Source organism: Aulonocara sp. 'chitande type north' Nkhata Bay, linkage group LG7, assembly GCF_057382095.1.
Source record: "Aulonocara sp. 'chitande type north' Nkhata Bay isolate Kocher_YH1m ecotype deep benthic linkage group LG7, A_spYH_male_GT1.1, whole genome shotgun sequence".
In the NCBI taxonomy this organism is placed as follows: Eukaryota; Metazoa; Chordata; class Actinopteri; order Cichliformes; family Cichlidae; genus Aulonocara; species Aulonocara sp. 'chitande type north' Nkhata Bay.
The window spans coordinates 51,632,865-51,649,535 of NC_141350.1; the positions used below are offsets into that span (position 1 = coordinate 51,632,865).

At 38.7% G+C, this 16,671-nt stretch overlaps 2 protein-coding genes across 4 annotated transcripts; both read right to left on the bottom strand.

Annotated features, from left to right (window-relative positions):
• Positions 1-665: 665 nt before the first annotated feature.
• cacfd1 (calcium channel flower domain containing 1) lies at positions 666-9,809 on the bottom strand. 3 transcript variants are annotated; one of them, XM_086301206.1, is made up of 7 exons: positions 9,000-9,809; positions 8,521-8,633; positions 8,324-8,410; positions 5,223-5,295; positions 4,544-4,669; positions 4,284-4,391; positions 666-3,886 (listed from the first exon to the last, which is right to left on the bottom strand). In XM_086301206.1, the coding sequence occupies exons 1-7, from the start codon at positions 9,047-9,049 to the stop codon at positions 3,796-3,798; spliced, it is 648 nt and encodes a 215-aa protein (XP_086157332.1). In that variant the 5' UTR covers positions 9,050-9,809; the 3' UTR covers positions 666-3,795. The 3 variants fall into 3 exon arrangements, with proteins under 3 accessions (XP_086157332.1, XP_086157333.1, XP_086157334.1); XM_086301207.1 differs by lacking the exon at positions 8,521-8,633; XM_086301208.1 differs by lacking the exons at positions 8,324-8,410; positions 8,521-8,633.
• Positions 9,810-10,024: 215 nt separating this feature from the next.
• On the bottom strand, positions 10,025-13,293 carry ptcd2 (pentatricopeptide repeat domain 2). The gene is made up of 10 exons (XM_086301205.1): positions 13,154-13,293; positions 12,759-12,851; positions 12,545-12,674; positions 12,342-12,459; positions 12,160-12,238; positions 11,970-12,061; positions 11,759-11,872; positions 11,545-11,619; positions 11,357-11,470; positions 10,025-11,067 (listed from the first exon to the last, which is right to left on the bottom strand). Exons 1-10 carry the CDS (start codon positions 13,281-13,283, stop codon positions 10,846-10,848), a joined length of 1,167 nt encoding a protein of 388 aa, XP_086157331.1. The 5' UTR covers positions 13,284-13,293; the 3' UTR covers positions 10,025-10,845.
• Positions 13,294-16,671: the final 3,378 nt, after the last annotated feature.

Genomic DNA, 16,671 nt, shown 5'->3' on the forward strand with positions numbered 1-16,671 from the left:
AAAAAACAGAAGTTTTGGCAGCTTGTTGACATCAGCAAAGATCTTGTCAATGCCAGTCAATCTGGGTGTGGTTATACAGCCACTTAGAAATAGCGTGTCATTCTACAGTCAGAAAGATTATTCAAGTGGAAAAGCATTCAACACAGTTGCCAATCTTCCCACGAGTGGATGACCCCAAGGTCAAAGTGTGCATTACTCTGCAAAAGAGCTACATCTCCAACTCTTTAGTTAGGATGTTATATGAGAAAACTTTTGACAGCAGAAGTAGAAAGCAACTAAACAAGAAGAAGAAAGCCTCTTCTCTTAAAAAGAACATGGCAACACAACGTAAGTTTGTAAAGCTGCATTTGAACAAACTACAAGATTTCTGGAAGTTCTCTGGACAGATGAGAACAAAGTGGAGATGTTAGGCCGTCATTTTTGCTAAATAAGTAATGCATGTCATGTACAGTATTTACCTAATAAGAGGATTTGGTAAAAAGCAGTTTTTTATTATGTCTTATACACGAAATATTTGAAATGACAGAGGACAGAACTGCAGTTACTAAGTTAGATGGGCTCTGACATTAATATAAACATGTAAACTTTGACCTGATCATCGTGATAGAAGAAATACAAACCTGAGAGTGATACAAAAAGGTACAGAAGAAGCCAACACCACGCAGTAGTAGCAATTTTGTTTATTCACTAATTTGTAACATGATCAGGATTCACATCACAACACACATTATTCACATATCCCTTACAGCACAAGATACACTCAACACCTGCAGCAATTTGTTTTGTTGTGGATGGCCGTGGACAGAGAAAGCAGTGTTAAACAGCAGTGGAGCGCTTTTATAGTGTTAGACTTTAGCATATCACTGGATTGGATGTGTGTGAAGGCTGTTTTGTGTGTGTTTTAATTGCATGACAAAATGCTTTTCACGTTGACTCGGGTGATACAGTAAAATCGTAGAGTCAGGCTTCGACTAGGACCTACGCACAGGCTGGTTGTGTGTGCTGTGCACTGTTAACTATGATACCTGAGAGCTGATGGTGATGGTATGAATTATTCACTCAGTCAAGACTTAAGGTAGAAACAGCTGTAAGAGGTATGTGTAAACACTTATTCCATCCTTATTACTGCTAAAATAACAATGGCAAGGCCCAAAAACAAACCACACACACGGTACACTGGTGAGCACTGCATACCTCATTTGAGTGAAACCATTGCGGTGGTGACTGTGTGGGATACAGACCAATTACTCCCTGAATCAAGACACTTCCCTTCATTAAACTGTGGATGGGTTTTGGTAGAGCATAAGAGAGCAGTATGTCAGACACAAAGAAATCAGCAGATACTTATTAACGGATTCTAAAGCGGGAAAAGAAACCCCAGCTACACAAAGATTCCCAAATGAGTGCACAGTTTTGCTCCTCGTTTCATGACGTTTCACAAAATCTACATGCCACAAGTTGGCGACTGGTCTCTTGTCCGTTAGCAGCACAAGCAGGTTTTGCCATTCAACTGAAAGCTACACAAATACCTCAACTGAACTTAAGCCAACTGAAAAGTTAATGTATAAAAAGCACAAAACAAAAATAAAGATAAAAGGTCTCTATCTTTGGATGCACCAGATACATTCTCCAATGTTAAAAATATCCCTCAAATATGACGTCAAGCTGCAGTTTAGACCTGTGTGTGCTCAGAAGCTATGCTACTGAAATCACTGGCCAGAGATTTATAAAAGGTTTTGGTTGACAGACATTAAGTGCCTAGACTGAGGATGTCACACATAAGGCTTGGGGGCCAGAATCAGTCCGGCAAAGACTCCAATCTGGCCCACAGAATGGCTTTGATATTGGACTTTTAACTGTGTTTTCATGAGCTTTAGAGCTTTTTATACACATAAGGACCTCCCCGATTGCCATCCATACTACCCTAAAGTAATTAAGTAATAGATAAACAATTAAATCACAGAAAAGATTGCGTTTTTTCACTATTAAATGCAGAATTTTTTTTCTACAATGAGTCCACATTAGAATCAGCACAATCCTTCAGTTTTGTAGTTACCAGAACATTTTTTTCTGTAATTTTACACATTTATTTGTGCTCATGCATTTCGTTCATGTACTACAGCAACATTTTTTGATCATGTAGAAAAATCTGCACTTTTCTGCATCTGAGGGATTTTTAAATGTGTAGTAAAATGTCTTTACACTGACAGAACAAGGAGTTTCAGGTCCAGCCCACTTAAGATAAAAACAAGTCACATGTGGCCCATGACATAAAATGACTTTGACATTCCTGGTCTAGAAATTTCTAGATTGTTGATAAAAGGTCATGAAATCAAAACATAGCCACATACAAAAATATTACACGCAAATCATATGTTGTTAACTCAGTAAAACCAAAGAGGAATGTTAATTATCGTCAGAAGACGATAGTCCTTAACATTCTCAAATACAATAATACATTCTGGAGTGACAGCGCTTATCCCCGCAATCGCTTTTTATCGTCCAGACTTACTAAGTGAAGCAAATTCGCACATGAGTGAAATCCTCAGATAGTATTTATAAGTGTGGTTAGTGTTTTTTCTGCGTTAAATATTTCCGCAGGTAGCAGTAAACTGTGTATCATGTGATTTAAATATTCTCCTCCTTGTATTTTGTGCGAAATACATACGCAACAGGGCCAGTCGCAAAAGTTTGCACCACTTAAATGCAATCTTGTCGCTGCAGTGTCATTGTGAATGCTGACAATGTTATTTTTTTGTTTTGAACGCCAAACCCAGTTTGTGCCGGTGCAACACGCAAGTAAACATAGCTCAAAGTTCTCTAGCAGATCCGGTCTCAGCCTTCAGAGGATACAGAAAATAAACCTGTGTCTCTCTAGATGAGCTGTGGCTCATCCGCAACTTGAGAAGGCTTCCCTCCCCAACTGATTCTGAGTATTACTGAAGTGTGATCTGACACATGTGTGATGCACATCATGCCTCGCAGCTGCAAACGTAGCCTCCTGAGGCTGAAGAGAATCCCAAAATGTGACGAATCTGATCTGAGGACAGCTGAGAAAAGAGTCACGTTCTTCCAGGCAATAATTCCACTCTCCCAGCTCTACGAGGGCAGCTCTGTTTGCTACAATTCCTGCTCCTGATACACGCGGTTCTTTACCTCGGGACATTGTGCATTATTAAAGTGTAATAACTTTTTTGTTGTTGTTTTTTTTAACCCGCTGATGTGTTGCACTGCTGACACTGTGTACCACGCTGTGCCCAAAACAAAAGTATACCCACTCTGGCCACACGGTTGTTAAATTGCATTGAGACACGGTGCCACAGCAGGGAGGCACACTCACACGCAAAGAATGCAAAGGGGCGAATTCCTCTGACACACAACTCTGAACTGCAGCCTTAAAGTCAAAGTGAATAACCTGAAGTCAAATATGTACAATTTACAATCACATTAATTTCTGATCAGATTTCCTGAAAGGCTTTATGGGCGACAACAACGTCAGTTTAAAAAAAAGAAAGAGAGAAAAATAAAGGCTGTATGACTGAAACCAGCAAAACACAACAAAACATAAAAACTAAGTTTTAAATATAAGTGATCAGGTCACAATCATGAATCCCGTTTATAGGGCAAGTACCAAATAACAGGCTGAATCTGTTTTGCAGGTGAGCGCAACAAGAATGTAACATTTTAGTAAAGAAAAGGGTGCGGAGAAAGAGGTAGGATGGATAGAGGACAGGAGAAAAATCCCAAGTGTAGAACAGAGGAGGAGGGAAAGAAACAACAGCTGGTGAAAAGGCCTCACTCTGGAGCCCCGTTTGTCGTTCCTGTCATCCTCTCTTCATCCCCCTGTTTCTGATGCTGCAGTCTGGCGTAAGTCACTGCATCTCCCCTGGAAGAGGAGGGAAAGGAAAGACAGGGGTGCAGGAGAGTGATGGTAATAATAAAATGTTAAGTTCAGGGAAGTGTGGGGAGGAAAAAAGAAAGAAAGAATGACAGGAATAGATGACACTGTTAACTGCAAGGTTAATGGACAGCTCATCTTGAAAAGTGAAAAGTTACTTTACGTGAATAAACAACAACAAAAGAAACCACATAAATCACATTAGAACTGTTAGAGCATTTAAACTTGAGATTAAAAACATGATAACTTGTTATAATGAAACGTTTAATGTTTAATGTGAGAGCCTGTTTCAATGGGATATAATGTGGGTGAGATATCAAAAAACACGTTATTGCACAGTCTGTACTGTGTAGATATTTCAGATGCATTATATTTTCTTTCTTACTTTTTGCCTAAAGAAGCGAGGCCGTACAGCACTCCTGTAGCAAAGGCGATGGCGTTCCCAAACAAGGTTGTAAAGGAGAAACTCAAGAATACAGGAAACAGAGCCATCCTGAGAACAGGCAAAGTCATTGAATCTGATTAAGTACATTTCCAAGATTATATGCGATGTGCACAACTATCAGAAAACCCAAGTTCCAAATGTTTTTTATTTTTCCCCCCATATAGTTCATTTCTGTCTCCAGTGGCATAAATCATCCTCACCCACAATAGAAGAAGGCCTTCTGCCAGGGTTTGAGTTTGTCTGCACGAGCTGCGACCGCATTAGCAAACTCGATGAACTGACAACAAAACGGGACTTCACAGAGGAACAACACAAAGGCGTTCAACCTTGAGAAGGAAGGAGAGGATACGTAAGCACGGCAAGGAAATCATTCTTTGCCCTTTCCTTTTACTAAAAGCAGCAGCTAGTTGGAAAAGACGTATTGTGCTGTCATGGAAACAACAACAAAGTTCTCACAGTGAGCCAGCTAGCCAAATTGGAGATACAGTTACCACTTAACCTGCTTATAACTTAAAAATCCTACCTAAAATAAAGAATTGTTAAGGCACTTTGGCGCAAGATGCTCCAATTTACTCTTCATACCTCCTTTGTTAGAGTAGGTGTGGTTAGGTGCTATATGAGACTTCTGCTCAATATCAATGTATAGTTCGCTGAAAGGCTCTTCATTTGGTGTTTTTAATCATTACTTTACACAAACTGGACCAGAAAAGGCAACTTTCTGATTGTCCTTGAATGCGCTACATCACCAACACACAGTGTTGCCTAAAAAGAGGTCATTTGGTATTATGTTTACTGCATTTCCACCTCTAAACTGTCCTTTAAACTATCTAGCTGTGTGGCATGTGAATATTACAAAAGTGCGACACTAATGAGACTTACACCATCCACACTCCAGCAGCAATGTTTAGAGGGTTCACAGTGACACAGTTCCACACTCCTGAGATGGCACAGGCTGCATGATTTGGACAGGACAAAACACAAAGCAAAGGGCTGTTATTATGACACCACAGAAGCAGATCATTGCGTGATAGAGAAAATAATCCGTCCCATACATCCGGCTGAAGCTGTTAATACAGTTCAGCCACTTCAGTGTCGAAAGTTGTGTGGGAAAGTTGTCATGTGTAAGCTGCTTAGTGACGTGGAAAATATGAAACTTACGAATGCAAAAGGACGACAAACACAGAATGAAAGAGGTCTCGTGAGCGCTACAACTGTGCTCTGTGTTTGTTCTGAAACAAATAAACGAAAATCAAATAAACTGGTCAAATACAGCACGCCTATCTCGATGAAAGGGCGATTATGAAACAAGGCCTGGCCCAAAGATTAACTACACAGAATAAATTTGAGAGAAATCAGGTCAAAAATCAAAGCAGGCTGCCTTTTTCATGTACAAGAGAATTTGTTTCAGAGTGTTTTAATAATAACTGCATCATAACTGAGGCCGCGTCCCTCTTTTTGGCTAGCATTTGTTTGAAACCTTTTAATCCTGTCACTCGCAGCATTTCTCCACAGTGATTATGATAGACAACATCTACTCAGTGTGAGGAAGATTTTCCACTGCTAAGACGCAGAAGGTCCACTATTGTATGTAAAAAAATAAATATGTGTACAGCAGAAAATGAGACAGACCAAAAGCTCAGTAGAAAATGGTGAGTTCAAAAGCTGTGTAAAAAAGCCATGTCTACTTCCTACATGTAAGGATTTCTGGCAGGCTCTAATGTATCCAACTTGGCATCTCACGGATGTGTGTGAAATAAAGCAATTAACACAGAAAATGAACTAATGGTGTAAATTACTGCCAGTTTGAGTCACACTAATGTAATGCAGTCAACTGTAAACACAAGAAGTGCTATCTATATACACGATATCCATGTAGAATAGAACAGGTAAAGTTTTGGGGTTGGCTCTTATTATATCTTCAGTCTGCTGTGTGTGTGCGTATATCCACTACATTGAAATTACAATACTTCATATTAGGGCTGGGCCATATTATACCGTTCACGGTAATACCGGTATAATGTTAGGCAACGATAGGAAAATGAAATATCGCGATAGAATGGGAGTAAAACGCGCATGCGCAGTGCCTTTGTTTTCATACGCACATGGCCGATTGTTGAGTGAAACAGATGAACCAGAATTGGTTTGTAAAAATGGTGCAACTTCCGTGATGTGGAACTGGTTTGGTGTTTGTCCGTCAGATACACAACAAAGCACATTTTTTGCAGAACATGCAAGCGGCCGTTGTTATTGTCGTATTTGTCGGACTAAGATGCTCTTAAATCTGGGAGTAATCTGGGTCCTAAACTCCGTATACTTCAGGTCAAACAACACTGCAGCATCACTTAGAGTTAAAAACTGTCTAAATTCTTTCATCTTTAATAAAACGATCAGCATTGCTGCTTTACCAGGTGTAACTATAAAGTTTAACTTCCAGGCATCCATGAAAACAAAAGTTATTACATTTAACGGAGTTATAAGTTAGCAGGAAGCTAGCGGAAGTTAGCTCGCTAGTTTCGCTAGTTACCTAAGCATGATATAGCATGTTCTGACTGAGAGATTTCTGAAAAAATTCAAACGTACAGCTCTGCTATCACTTCCAACATAAATGAAGACAGGAAACTAAACAGCAGTGACGTTTGTAGGGTTACTGAAGTTGGGCTAGCTGGTATATAATGATGTGCTACGTGATCGCTAGCGACACAGCTATGTTAGCATAACATAAACAGTGAAGCTGGAGGACGAACACTAACACTTTTCCACTTATAAAAGTTAACGTGAAGGTTCTTCATGGTTAGAGACAAATGCAATCGCATGGCAGGAGAACAACTGAGATAATCCATCCACAATACGAGGTTAGTCATTAATATACTGCAACAACATGGGAATAGAGCAGCTGCCAGAGAATTCAACATTAATGAAACAATGGTACAGAAGTGGAGGAAGCAAGAAGAATGAGTTTAATAAAGTTTGATTTATCTGACTGCTTTGTTTCGCTTAATGTGCCTTATAATCCTGTGCACCTTATGGTCCGAAAAATACGTACTGCACACTGCAGTTTAATGTTGCAAAGCACCTCTTTTTAACTTCAGTGGATATTATACATGGTTATGCTCAGGATATGTCAGCCCATTTCTACTGGAAATGCCTTTTGGTTAAACTTTCAGCAAGGAATTTGCATTTGCACTGTTACATTTTTATAAAGCTTTAATGTACATAAAAACCAGCTTCTTAAGTGAAAATAAATGGAAGGTTGTCTTTTTGCGCTAGTAATGTTGTGGAGTTGTATTTTGTCTCGCATCAATTATATCGTCGGTTATATCGTTATTGCAAATTTTCAAATATATATCGTGATAAATATTTTTGGCCATATCGCCCTGCTCTACTTCATATGTGAAGTCCACAGCTATTTTTTTTAAAAAGAAGATATATCTGAAAAAAATCTCACTGCTTCTAAATCTTATGCTAAATACTGTATTAAGTAATATTGAGGACAGGACTCTCAGCTCTGCAAAATCTGCAAAACAACAACAACAACAACAACAAAAAGGAAATGCAAAAGGTTATTTGCCAGTAGTTAATGTTATAAATAAAAATGCTAAAGCTGTAAAAATTTTGATTTAAATAATTTAAAAAAGAAGAAAAATCCTGAAAGTTAATGTATATTTTATTAGAATTTACAGAATTTGCTGTAAGGTATCAAACAATCAAAAATAAATAAATAAATAAAAATAATAAAATGAAAAAAAAAAGACAGTTCTTATTTTTTAAATGTAAAAAAACAAAAACAAAAAAACAAAAAAAACCCACCTTGCACTAAATCGTGAAAACCCTTGAGTGCAGAACCCCAATCTATGTCTACACAGAGTTGTATTTTTAGGGTGGAGTTGAGAGAGTATTCAAGTCTTGCAGTTTTCACCACTGTGGTAACTAAACCAAATAACACCACAGAGCAGCTTCATGCTGAAACTCATCCACTGCACCTTCAGACAATCCAGCTTCCTTAATAATACAGAAGCCACTGAATATGCAGCTGTTAATGTGATACGGCCACGGTGACTCTGGTGTCACTGTGAAGGAGAGATGGATACAGGGAGAGGAAGGGTGGATCAGGGATACTGCAAAAACTGCAGCCAGCAGTTATATTTAAATAAATAAATAAATAAATAAAAAGCCTCACATGAAACTCCTGAGGGGAATACCTGAGTATGTGCACCGCGGTTCGTTTTGGCAGAACAAGCTGCTATGGCATGAAAAAACAAACAAACAGACGGTGCCCAGGAGTGGCTGCTGCTGCAGCGAGGGGGACAAAGCAGTGACAAAGCTTTTGTTTAGTGGCTGTGCAGTTAAATTGCGGCATATTCACAATCTAAAACAGATGTTACGTTATAAAAAAATGCCATGTCACTCTGCAGCTGCCCCTCATCTGCATACTGAGGAGGTCACATAACAGTATCAATTACGGCGTAAAGATTAATCACATAGCTGTCACACAAAATAAGTAAATGTCGTGACCTGGCACACAGCAGCAGCAGTGGTCATAGTGCACAGTCTGTGGTATTAACTAAAGCTAAGCGTGTTGTCATGGCAGGATTTGGGTTTCTGTGGACATAACGTTATTTACTCGAGGAGTGACATAAGACTTTGACAACTACTTACATATTCCTCCCAAAACCCCAGCTATTTTGCAGAGCCATCTGTACCACCATGTCATTCCATCATCATCCGGAGCGGATTTTGTAGGCGCTGCCGTCTCTTCGGTGCTCATTGTGTTTTTCTAGCTACGCTTGCTAAAGCTAACCAAAGCCAGTATTTACAAATGTCAGACCACCAAACACCCAAATATGAATCTCTAAATTAATGTAACAGTACCCAGCAAACTAATTTCTAACCATCTTACTCCGACCTCGCAGTCCCTTCGAATAGTTTTATATCTTTTTCAGTTTATACGTCTTTTTTAAAATAAATTATTTTCTTTCCTTTGTCTGCTCCAGTTGGGGTCAGCTGCCCGATGTTACGAGGAGCTTCTACACACGGCTTATGACAGTCCCAGCGAACCGGCAAGCTAACGCTAAAAAGCACCGCCACCAGCGGCCGCTAGGCGAGGATGTCGCCGCACCGCCTCATATAACTTCAAAATCAGTCACATAAACAAAAAAAACAAACACGCTCTCTTTCTGCTGTTTCCAAACTGTCCAACCGGTGTGTTCAGGTTAATTTAGCAGCTCAGTCTTTCGCCTCTTTACGTGTTAAATAGACGTAAGCATTGCATTGTGGGAAGGGTCTGATGTACGTCACGGTTTGTTTACATCCGGGCAAATTCCTACGGGCGGGTTTGGTTGGCATTTGTACTTAATTTATGCTGTTACAGTAGAAATACTAGCATTTCACATCCATCTGTTGGCATTGTAATAATTTTCTACTAAAGTAATGTTATTTTTAAGTTGTCGCATTAGGTGCTGGGAGTGTACACTCAAGACTAGCCACAGTATTGTGGCTGGTTAGTACCATTTAAGACCTCTCCCAACTAAATTACATGCTTAAATTACAGAAATCTCAATTTCTTTTTCAGTATCTACTAAATAGAATTTTCCTTTAAAAAACAAATGTTTCTGTAACACATTTCTTTTATTCTTCATAGTACAGGCCATGTAGAAACACTGAGTTGTACAGTTACAATTGAATTTCTTTTTCTCATAAGATATCTCAGGGATTTTTAAATGTGTAATTAAATGTCTTTAGACTCACAGATCTGGCCCACTTTCCCCCCATTCATATAGATAAGACACACTAAACCTTTAAACCACACTAAAGATGTGGGAAATATCTAGTGTCGACTACAGGGAAAACTCACAACATACCCAGTGTTTGCTCTTTACAATTGCCAGTGTCCTCTTTAGAAAGTATGAGAAAGCAAAATCATTTGATTCCAGCAACACCCCCCAAAACTTTAGATTTTTAATAAATCTGTCTTTGAGCACTCATTCATACACATAACACACTTCTCCCCCAACAAACAGAAAACCCACTTATGACCTCCAAACGAGCCTTACAAATAAACCTGTCCCTGTTTCTGATTGCTTGGTAGCTAACGATAGTTAATGCATATGACACAAGACTGTCAAATGACTCAGCATTAAAGATGGCAAGCTACCTTTTCACAAAAGTGTTGCTTTGTGCCTTCACATAATAATTCATTAGTCTAAGAGTATGCACAGGTACTGTGAATTTATTTTAAACACATTTAACATAAAATATTAAAGTGTTCTTTATTGAAGATGGCATAGACTCTGTCAATGATGCTGATGCAGTAGAAAAATAAACTTTCCTCTTGGCAATTTTGCTTCTTTAGGTGCAATGCTATGGGCTGTTGTATCTGCACTGGCGAGGACAAGCGTGTTTTAATAGGCTGCTGGTCAGGGCCCTTAAATATCATAGGAGTGCGTTTATAACATCAAAGTCAAATCTGGGAAATGTCAGAGTGTTTAAATGGACAACTCTAGCCTCACTCTGACAGTAAAGTGGACTGTAGAGGCTTTAGAGTTCTCCGGCTAGTTCTCCTCTCCAGTGTTATTGGCGCTGGTTTCCTCTTCCCTGTGGGCGTGCGGCACAGCATGTCATCGAGCGTCTGCTGAGTCACCTGACCGTCTCTTTCAAGCTGAGTCACTACCTGCTCCACTTTTATTATATGCGGCCTGCCTTGACTCCGCAAACGTAGCAAATCCACCTGAAACGGATGACACCAAGTCAACTCTTGGGCAGATGATTGTTCTCTCAAGCTTGAGAGAACAATCTGAGTAACATTTCCTCAGAGTAGCATGGATTAATAATAACAGCACAAGGATACATCAAAATTCCTTTGGACTAGATTTTCCAATGTTTAAAACAGGACAAAAAATGTGTAGAACTTTAAATGCACCACTCATCTTGTAAGCATTTACACTAACAACAATTATGTAATCCTAACCAATCGCCTGGCAGCTGCAGTAATTTTAAGTAGCTGTAGTTTCACTTACCACCTCCTGAGAAAACTCTGGCTTTTTTACAAAAGATGGACTTTTTGGCAACATGGCTGCAGAAAGGATAGAAATAGCCTCTGCCAATGCTCCAGACATTGTTAGTATTAGGACCTAAAGTACAAACAAATTACACAGAATGACAGGAAGAAGTAATGCACATTACATTTTACATGCTGCACCTTTACCTTAAAGTTTTGGCATAATCTGCTGTCGGTGCTCATAATTTGTGAAAATAATGACTGAGCCTTTTCAAGGTCACCCTGGAAAAAACACACACACACACACACACACACACACACACACACACACACACACACACAAAGAAAAGAGAACAAATGATGCTCTAAATATGTGCTATATCTCACTTCATGCAAAAGAGGTACATAATGTAAAACTCACTCTTCGAAGTGCTAGTGCTACAGCGAAACAGTAAGTATGCCTCGGGATGAACTGCCCTCTGGTCTGTTCCTCTTCAATGAGCGCGATGCAGATCCGGTAGGTCTCTGCCGTATTCTGACCAACACAAAAACAGGGCATCGGTCCAAATATAAGAATAAATGAGGTTGTAATGTTGAATGGACATAAAAGAGTAAAATATCTGAAACATTACCAGCTTATAGCAGGTACCAGCTGCTAACGTGAGTGTGTCTTTGTTGAATGGTATGCCTTGGCTCTTCATGGTTCTTAGAACCTCCAAAGCATCTGCAATAGTTAAAAGTTTGCATTATTATATAAATATCATAATCACTGTGGGAGAAAAACAAACAAACAAAAAACACAGGAGTTAATCTGTTACTTACTTTCAAAGGAGCCTTTCATGAACAACATGTCTATGGCTATATTAAAGGATGTGGTGTCGTGGAAAAATCCTTTCATGATCTGTTCAGACAGCAGAAAATAAAATGTTATTAGTCAAACACTAAAGTATATGCCCAGTCTAGTTATTGTTGTTTAACTCAAGTTTGGATGTTACCCAGTTTACCTTGTCTGTTATTGTAGCAAAAGCCATGCTCTCCAGACCCAACTCATAGCACAGTCTCATGAAGAGAGGACCAAATTTGAAGTCTCCATACAACAAGTTACGGTTTTCTGTGTGATACCTTATGAGAGCAAGCCAGCAATGGGTAAGTGAGATTTGGATGGGTTGTTTTTTAACAAATATCCCTGTATGAATGCTGCACTTACCTATAGATGGCATCTCTGGCTATTTGCATGTCATCTGCTGACTGGCACAGGTGAAGGAGAAGCTTCAAATCATCCCGCAATATCAGCTCATTCCTTTGCAGCTTCTGACTGAATAGGTTAATATAATTCCCTGTAGTGTGAGGTTTACACAAAAGTAAGTTTTATATGACATAAATTTGCAGAGCTGGGCCAGTGGCAAGAATAACTACTTTACCTTCCGATCCATTGACATGGTGAGCCACTGCCAGCTTTCTTTGCTGGAAGTCTTGTAGCTTGATAACATCTTCCGACAACAAATGCCTTTTTGCTGTAGGGTGGTTAAAATATGTGAATGAATCCATAATCAGTTACCCATACATGGCAATCATATATGGGCAAAAATAATAATAACTATACGAGAAGAAAGCTCTTACGAGTCCCTGTGATAAGGTAGCCGTGCATAGAATAGCTTGCACAATACTCACATAGCCAAAGAGAACAACTGTACCTTGCTTTAATTCACGTGTGCTTGCTTTACAGGGTGCTAGCTCCCCCGCTATGCAACCCAGGCAGTTTTCGTACTACCTTTTAAGAGTGACAACATTTGTTGGCGACTTTTGTTTGTCTTACCTCCTATGCAGCCTTCAATCCAGCCTAGCTGTAAAACACCGTAAAAAACTCCTTTAGAGGGCTCATATAATAACGACCGACAACATTTACCAAGTCTGCCCAGCGCCATATCTCCCACAGGCTGTACCATGGCAATGAAATCAAAGGGGATGTTATTGGTAATAATAAAGCAAGGTTTTAAATAAAAAATAATTTCCGCCCTGGAAATTAAGCCATATCAAAATAAAACACTTAAAAATGTCAATATTTTATTTAACCTGAATAATATAATTAGTTATTATTTTTAATTCCGTCATGTGCAATTTCCAGTTGGTATGATCCAAAATGGCACCGCTTAATGACCCGGCTCAGTTTCTTTAAGCAGGTCGAAGGAGACAGATTTTTTATTATACATCAGAAATGATGTGATCGTCATTTAAAACGAAGCTTTAACTATGTTATTTGAATCGTGGTTTCCAGAAAGGCCACGCGAAATTTTATTACTGAACAAAACGGCAGCAAACAGGAAAATGTGTTTTTCTGTTAACCAGCAGGCGGTGCTGTTGTGCTGCAGAACATTTCTGGTTTGGCGTCATTGCTTGGAGCAGCTACAGTGTTTGTACTGTACCCACACAGTGAGGTATAATATACACAGTTTAATAATGTAAAATGCAGGGACTCAGAAAGTCAACTATGAGTTTACACTCATATGGTATTAGTCTTTGTTACTATATTGCTGTTTACTGTAATATTTGTTACTGAACAAACAAAAAAATGTTTTATTTATATTTAAGTCATTTCTGGGCCTGTTTGACATTTACAGTGCTAAGATAAATTCACCTCCTCTGTAAAATGTTTCTTCTGTTTCAAGCTATCATTCCAGATCCCCTTGTTGCTTTGGGCTCCTCTATGTCTATATTTTTAAAAGGTGAATCAAAAACTCACATCATGTTCTCTAATGAGCAAACACCTATATCATGCCAAATCATATTTTGCACTTACAATAAAATAAGATAAGATAGGATAAGATAAGATAATACAATTTGTGTAAGAGTTCCATAATTTACATTATAAAATCCAAAACCATTCCAAACTTGTATGCCAATTTCATGTCATGCAGAAAAAAAAAGAAAATATGGGTTACAAGTAGGGCTATGAATGAATTCATAAATTTTTTTAAATATATTTTTTATTGAGCGTCAAGAATGTAATACAAAGATATACATGTAACGAAGTTACAATGCTTCTTTTTATATGTGTACCCCACCCCAAGAACATATTGGACACCAATCCAGAAAGAAAGAAAAATAAATAAATAAATAAATAAATAAATTTAAATGAGGTACATCAAAATTCACCATATTTAAAGATGTGCACTTAAAAGGCAATAGTTTGCACAAAATTAATCGTCATCATAACAATAAGGGTATACGGTAGCTGCCAAGCGAGTATCAGATGGGTATGGTTTAATTTTCTCTAAATGTTTTAACAATGTATCCCAAACTGCAAAGAATCTCTCCTTCAACCCCTTGAGAGTATACTTTATTTTTTCCAGCTGTATAAATTGTGTCAGGTCACTGAACCACAGAGGCAATTTGGGTGGCTTTTGTGACTTCCAATGCAATAATATCCTTCTGCGCGCAAGCAGTGTAGTAAAAGCGATTATGTTTTTTGAATTCCTCTAATTACTTTAAAGGAACATTACTTTAACATAAAAGGCTGCAGTAAGTGCCAAACTCTGCTGCTAGTTAGTGTACCCATTGACCCGGACAGTATTATATAATCATGCCTTTGCATGCTTTTTTTTAAATCTTTCTCATGGTGGGGGTGTAAGAAAAATGTCAAAAATGTTAAAATTCAGACAGACTACTACAGTAAAAGAAAAATATACATGTTGTTTATTAGCAGTAAATCAATTCATAAATGGAACCCAGTATGCAGTAGTTTTTCACTCTCTTTTTTTCTCATTTCCTACAGGTTTGCATGTTTAGGTGGTTTCTCCCTGAAGGCAGTGGGCAGCTATAGATGAAGCAATTTTTCAGTCTGAAGCTGTTTTGCAAAGCAGTGTAAGTTTTAAGTTTTGAAAACGTAATTCCTATAATTGAGGTATTTTCTTAAATGAACTCCTAAGATGGATAGTCTTTCACAGAGAAAATAGGGCTGTGACTGGGAGGATCCCCAACAGTTGCCTTGGCAACATGAACTCAGCCCATCCGGCTGAGATTGCTGGCTCAGCCAATCAGACACAGGGCCTTGTATAATTTATGGTTTCCTGCAAGGTGTATGTGTCTCTATGGGTTTCTCCTTCTCTCCCTCTCCATCTCTCTCTCTCTTTCTGTTTTTATAACAGCATATGGCTGTTTTCACATACTTTAAAACCTGTGTTGCTTATCTATAACCACAGGCTGAGTGATCAGTGTGATGGCAGCTTGTGCAAAGTTGCTGGAATGATGCAATAATCGACAGGGAGCACGACACTGTTTGTAGGGGTTCTATTTTAGCACTCAGACTCCGATTTCCCTTGACAAATGGCCAGGTTCAGCTGACAGATCACAGCACTTACATCTTCTTTGATTTATCCCTGCGTGCACTTCCCTTTAGTTTTGGAAATTGCCTGGGGTGCCCCATCATCATTAATAAATGTCCCCACTGAGACAGTTTTGGAGCAGAAAAAAAAAGAAAAACAGCTGGCAATGATTACTGTGAGAGGCTGGTTGTGTTAGACATATAAAGCCACAGCTTTTCTTCATCTGTAGAATGCCTTATGATTACACTGATTGCAGGCTGATCTTAAAGGCCCATGGCTGTGCTTAGGGTTTGAAGAAACAGTAGGGATTCTCCCTTATTTGCATAACTTATAAATAAGTAGTAGGCCAAAGGAAATATGCATACATTATAAAAGAAAAAAGGCTGTCCGTTTACTAGAGTGCTGTATATTAGCTAAAAGCCCTGAAAGCTTGGCTTGCAAAGCTCAGTGTTCACTTGCTCTGAGACATCAAACATGTGAAGCTGTGGTCTCCCACTGCACAACAAAATGACTCTGAATGGTGAAGACATTTCCTATCATCTTGATCTGCTGTGTTCCTTCTTGGTGATCTGTTCTTTCTCAGCCGGTACCTCTGGAGCATCAGATCTGAAAGGCTCTTGTGTTTAGTTCATGCTGCAGAAAGTCTGAAATAATCAGTCTCCTTTCTGCCTTTTCTTTTTCATTCTTCATATTCTTGTGACACGTTTCTTGTTCTCTGTGTAGCTATCAATCTATCCATATATTTTTGTTTTTATCTTTAAATCTGCTGTGAGCTGCACACTTTGGAGTGGCATTGGTTTGTTAGCATCTGTTTAAGCATCTTCCAACAAACAATAAAGCATATGTAATTCATGTTTTTGTATAGCTTCGCTGGCAATGAGATGCCAATGTCAGAACAACTAGAAAGCACTGCAGACAATTTTACACTAACGTTATACTTTTTTTTTATCCATCAACAACTTTTACTGTGCACACTTAGTTAATTAGTTTTTAAATATATATTTCTTTTACA

What these genes read in the sequence shown, in the direction of transcription:
- ptcd2 (XM_086301205.1), bottom strand. Translation starts at nt 13,283, where the DNA reads ATGGTACAGCCTGTGGGAGATATGGCGCTGGGCAGACTTGGTAAATGT. An exon ending in CTGGTACCTGCTATAAGCTG is followed by an intron (nt 11,873 to 11,969) that starts GTAATGTTTCAG and finishes TGTGTTGGTCAG; the next exon opens with AATACGGCAGAGACCTACCG. An exon ending in CAGAGTTTTCTCAGGAGGTG is followed by an intron (nt 11,068 to 11,356) that starts GTAAGTGAAACT and finishes CATCCGTTTCAG; the next exon opens with GTGGATTTGCTACGTTTGCG.
- cacfd1 (XM_086301206.1), bottom strand. Translation starts at nt 9,049, where the DNA reads ATGGTGGTACAGATGGCTCTGCAAAATAGCTGGGGTTTTGGGAGGAAT. An exon ending in GGAAGCTGGATTGTCTGAAG is followed by an intron (nt 5,296 to 8,323) that starts GTGCAGTGGATG and finishes CAAATCATGCAG; the next exon opens with CCTGTGCCATCTCAGGAGTG. An exon ending in AAGGCCTTCTTCTATTGTGG is followed by an intron (nt 4,392 to 4,543) that starts GTGAGGATGATT and finishes GCCTGTTCTCAG; the next exon opens with GATGGCTCTGTTTCCTGTAT.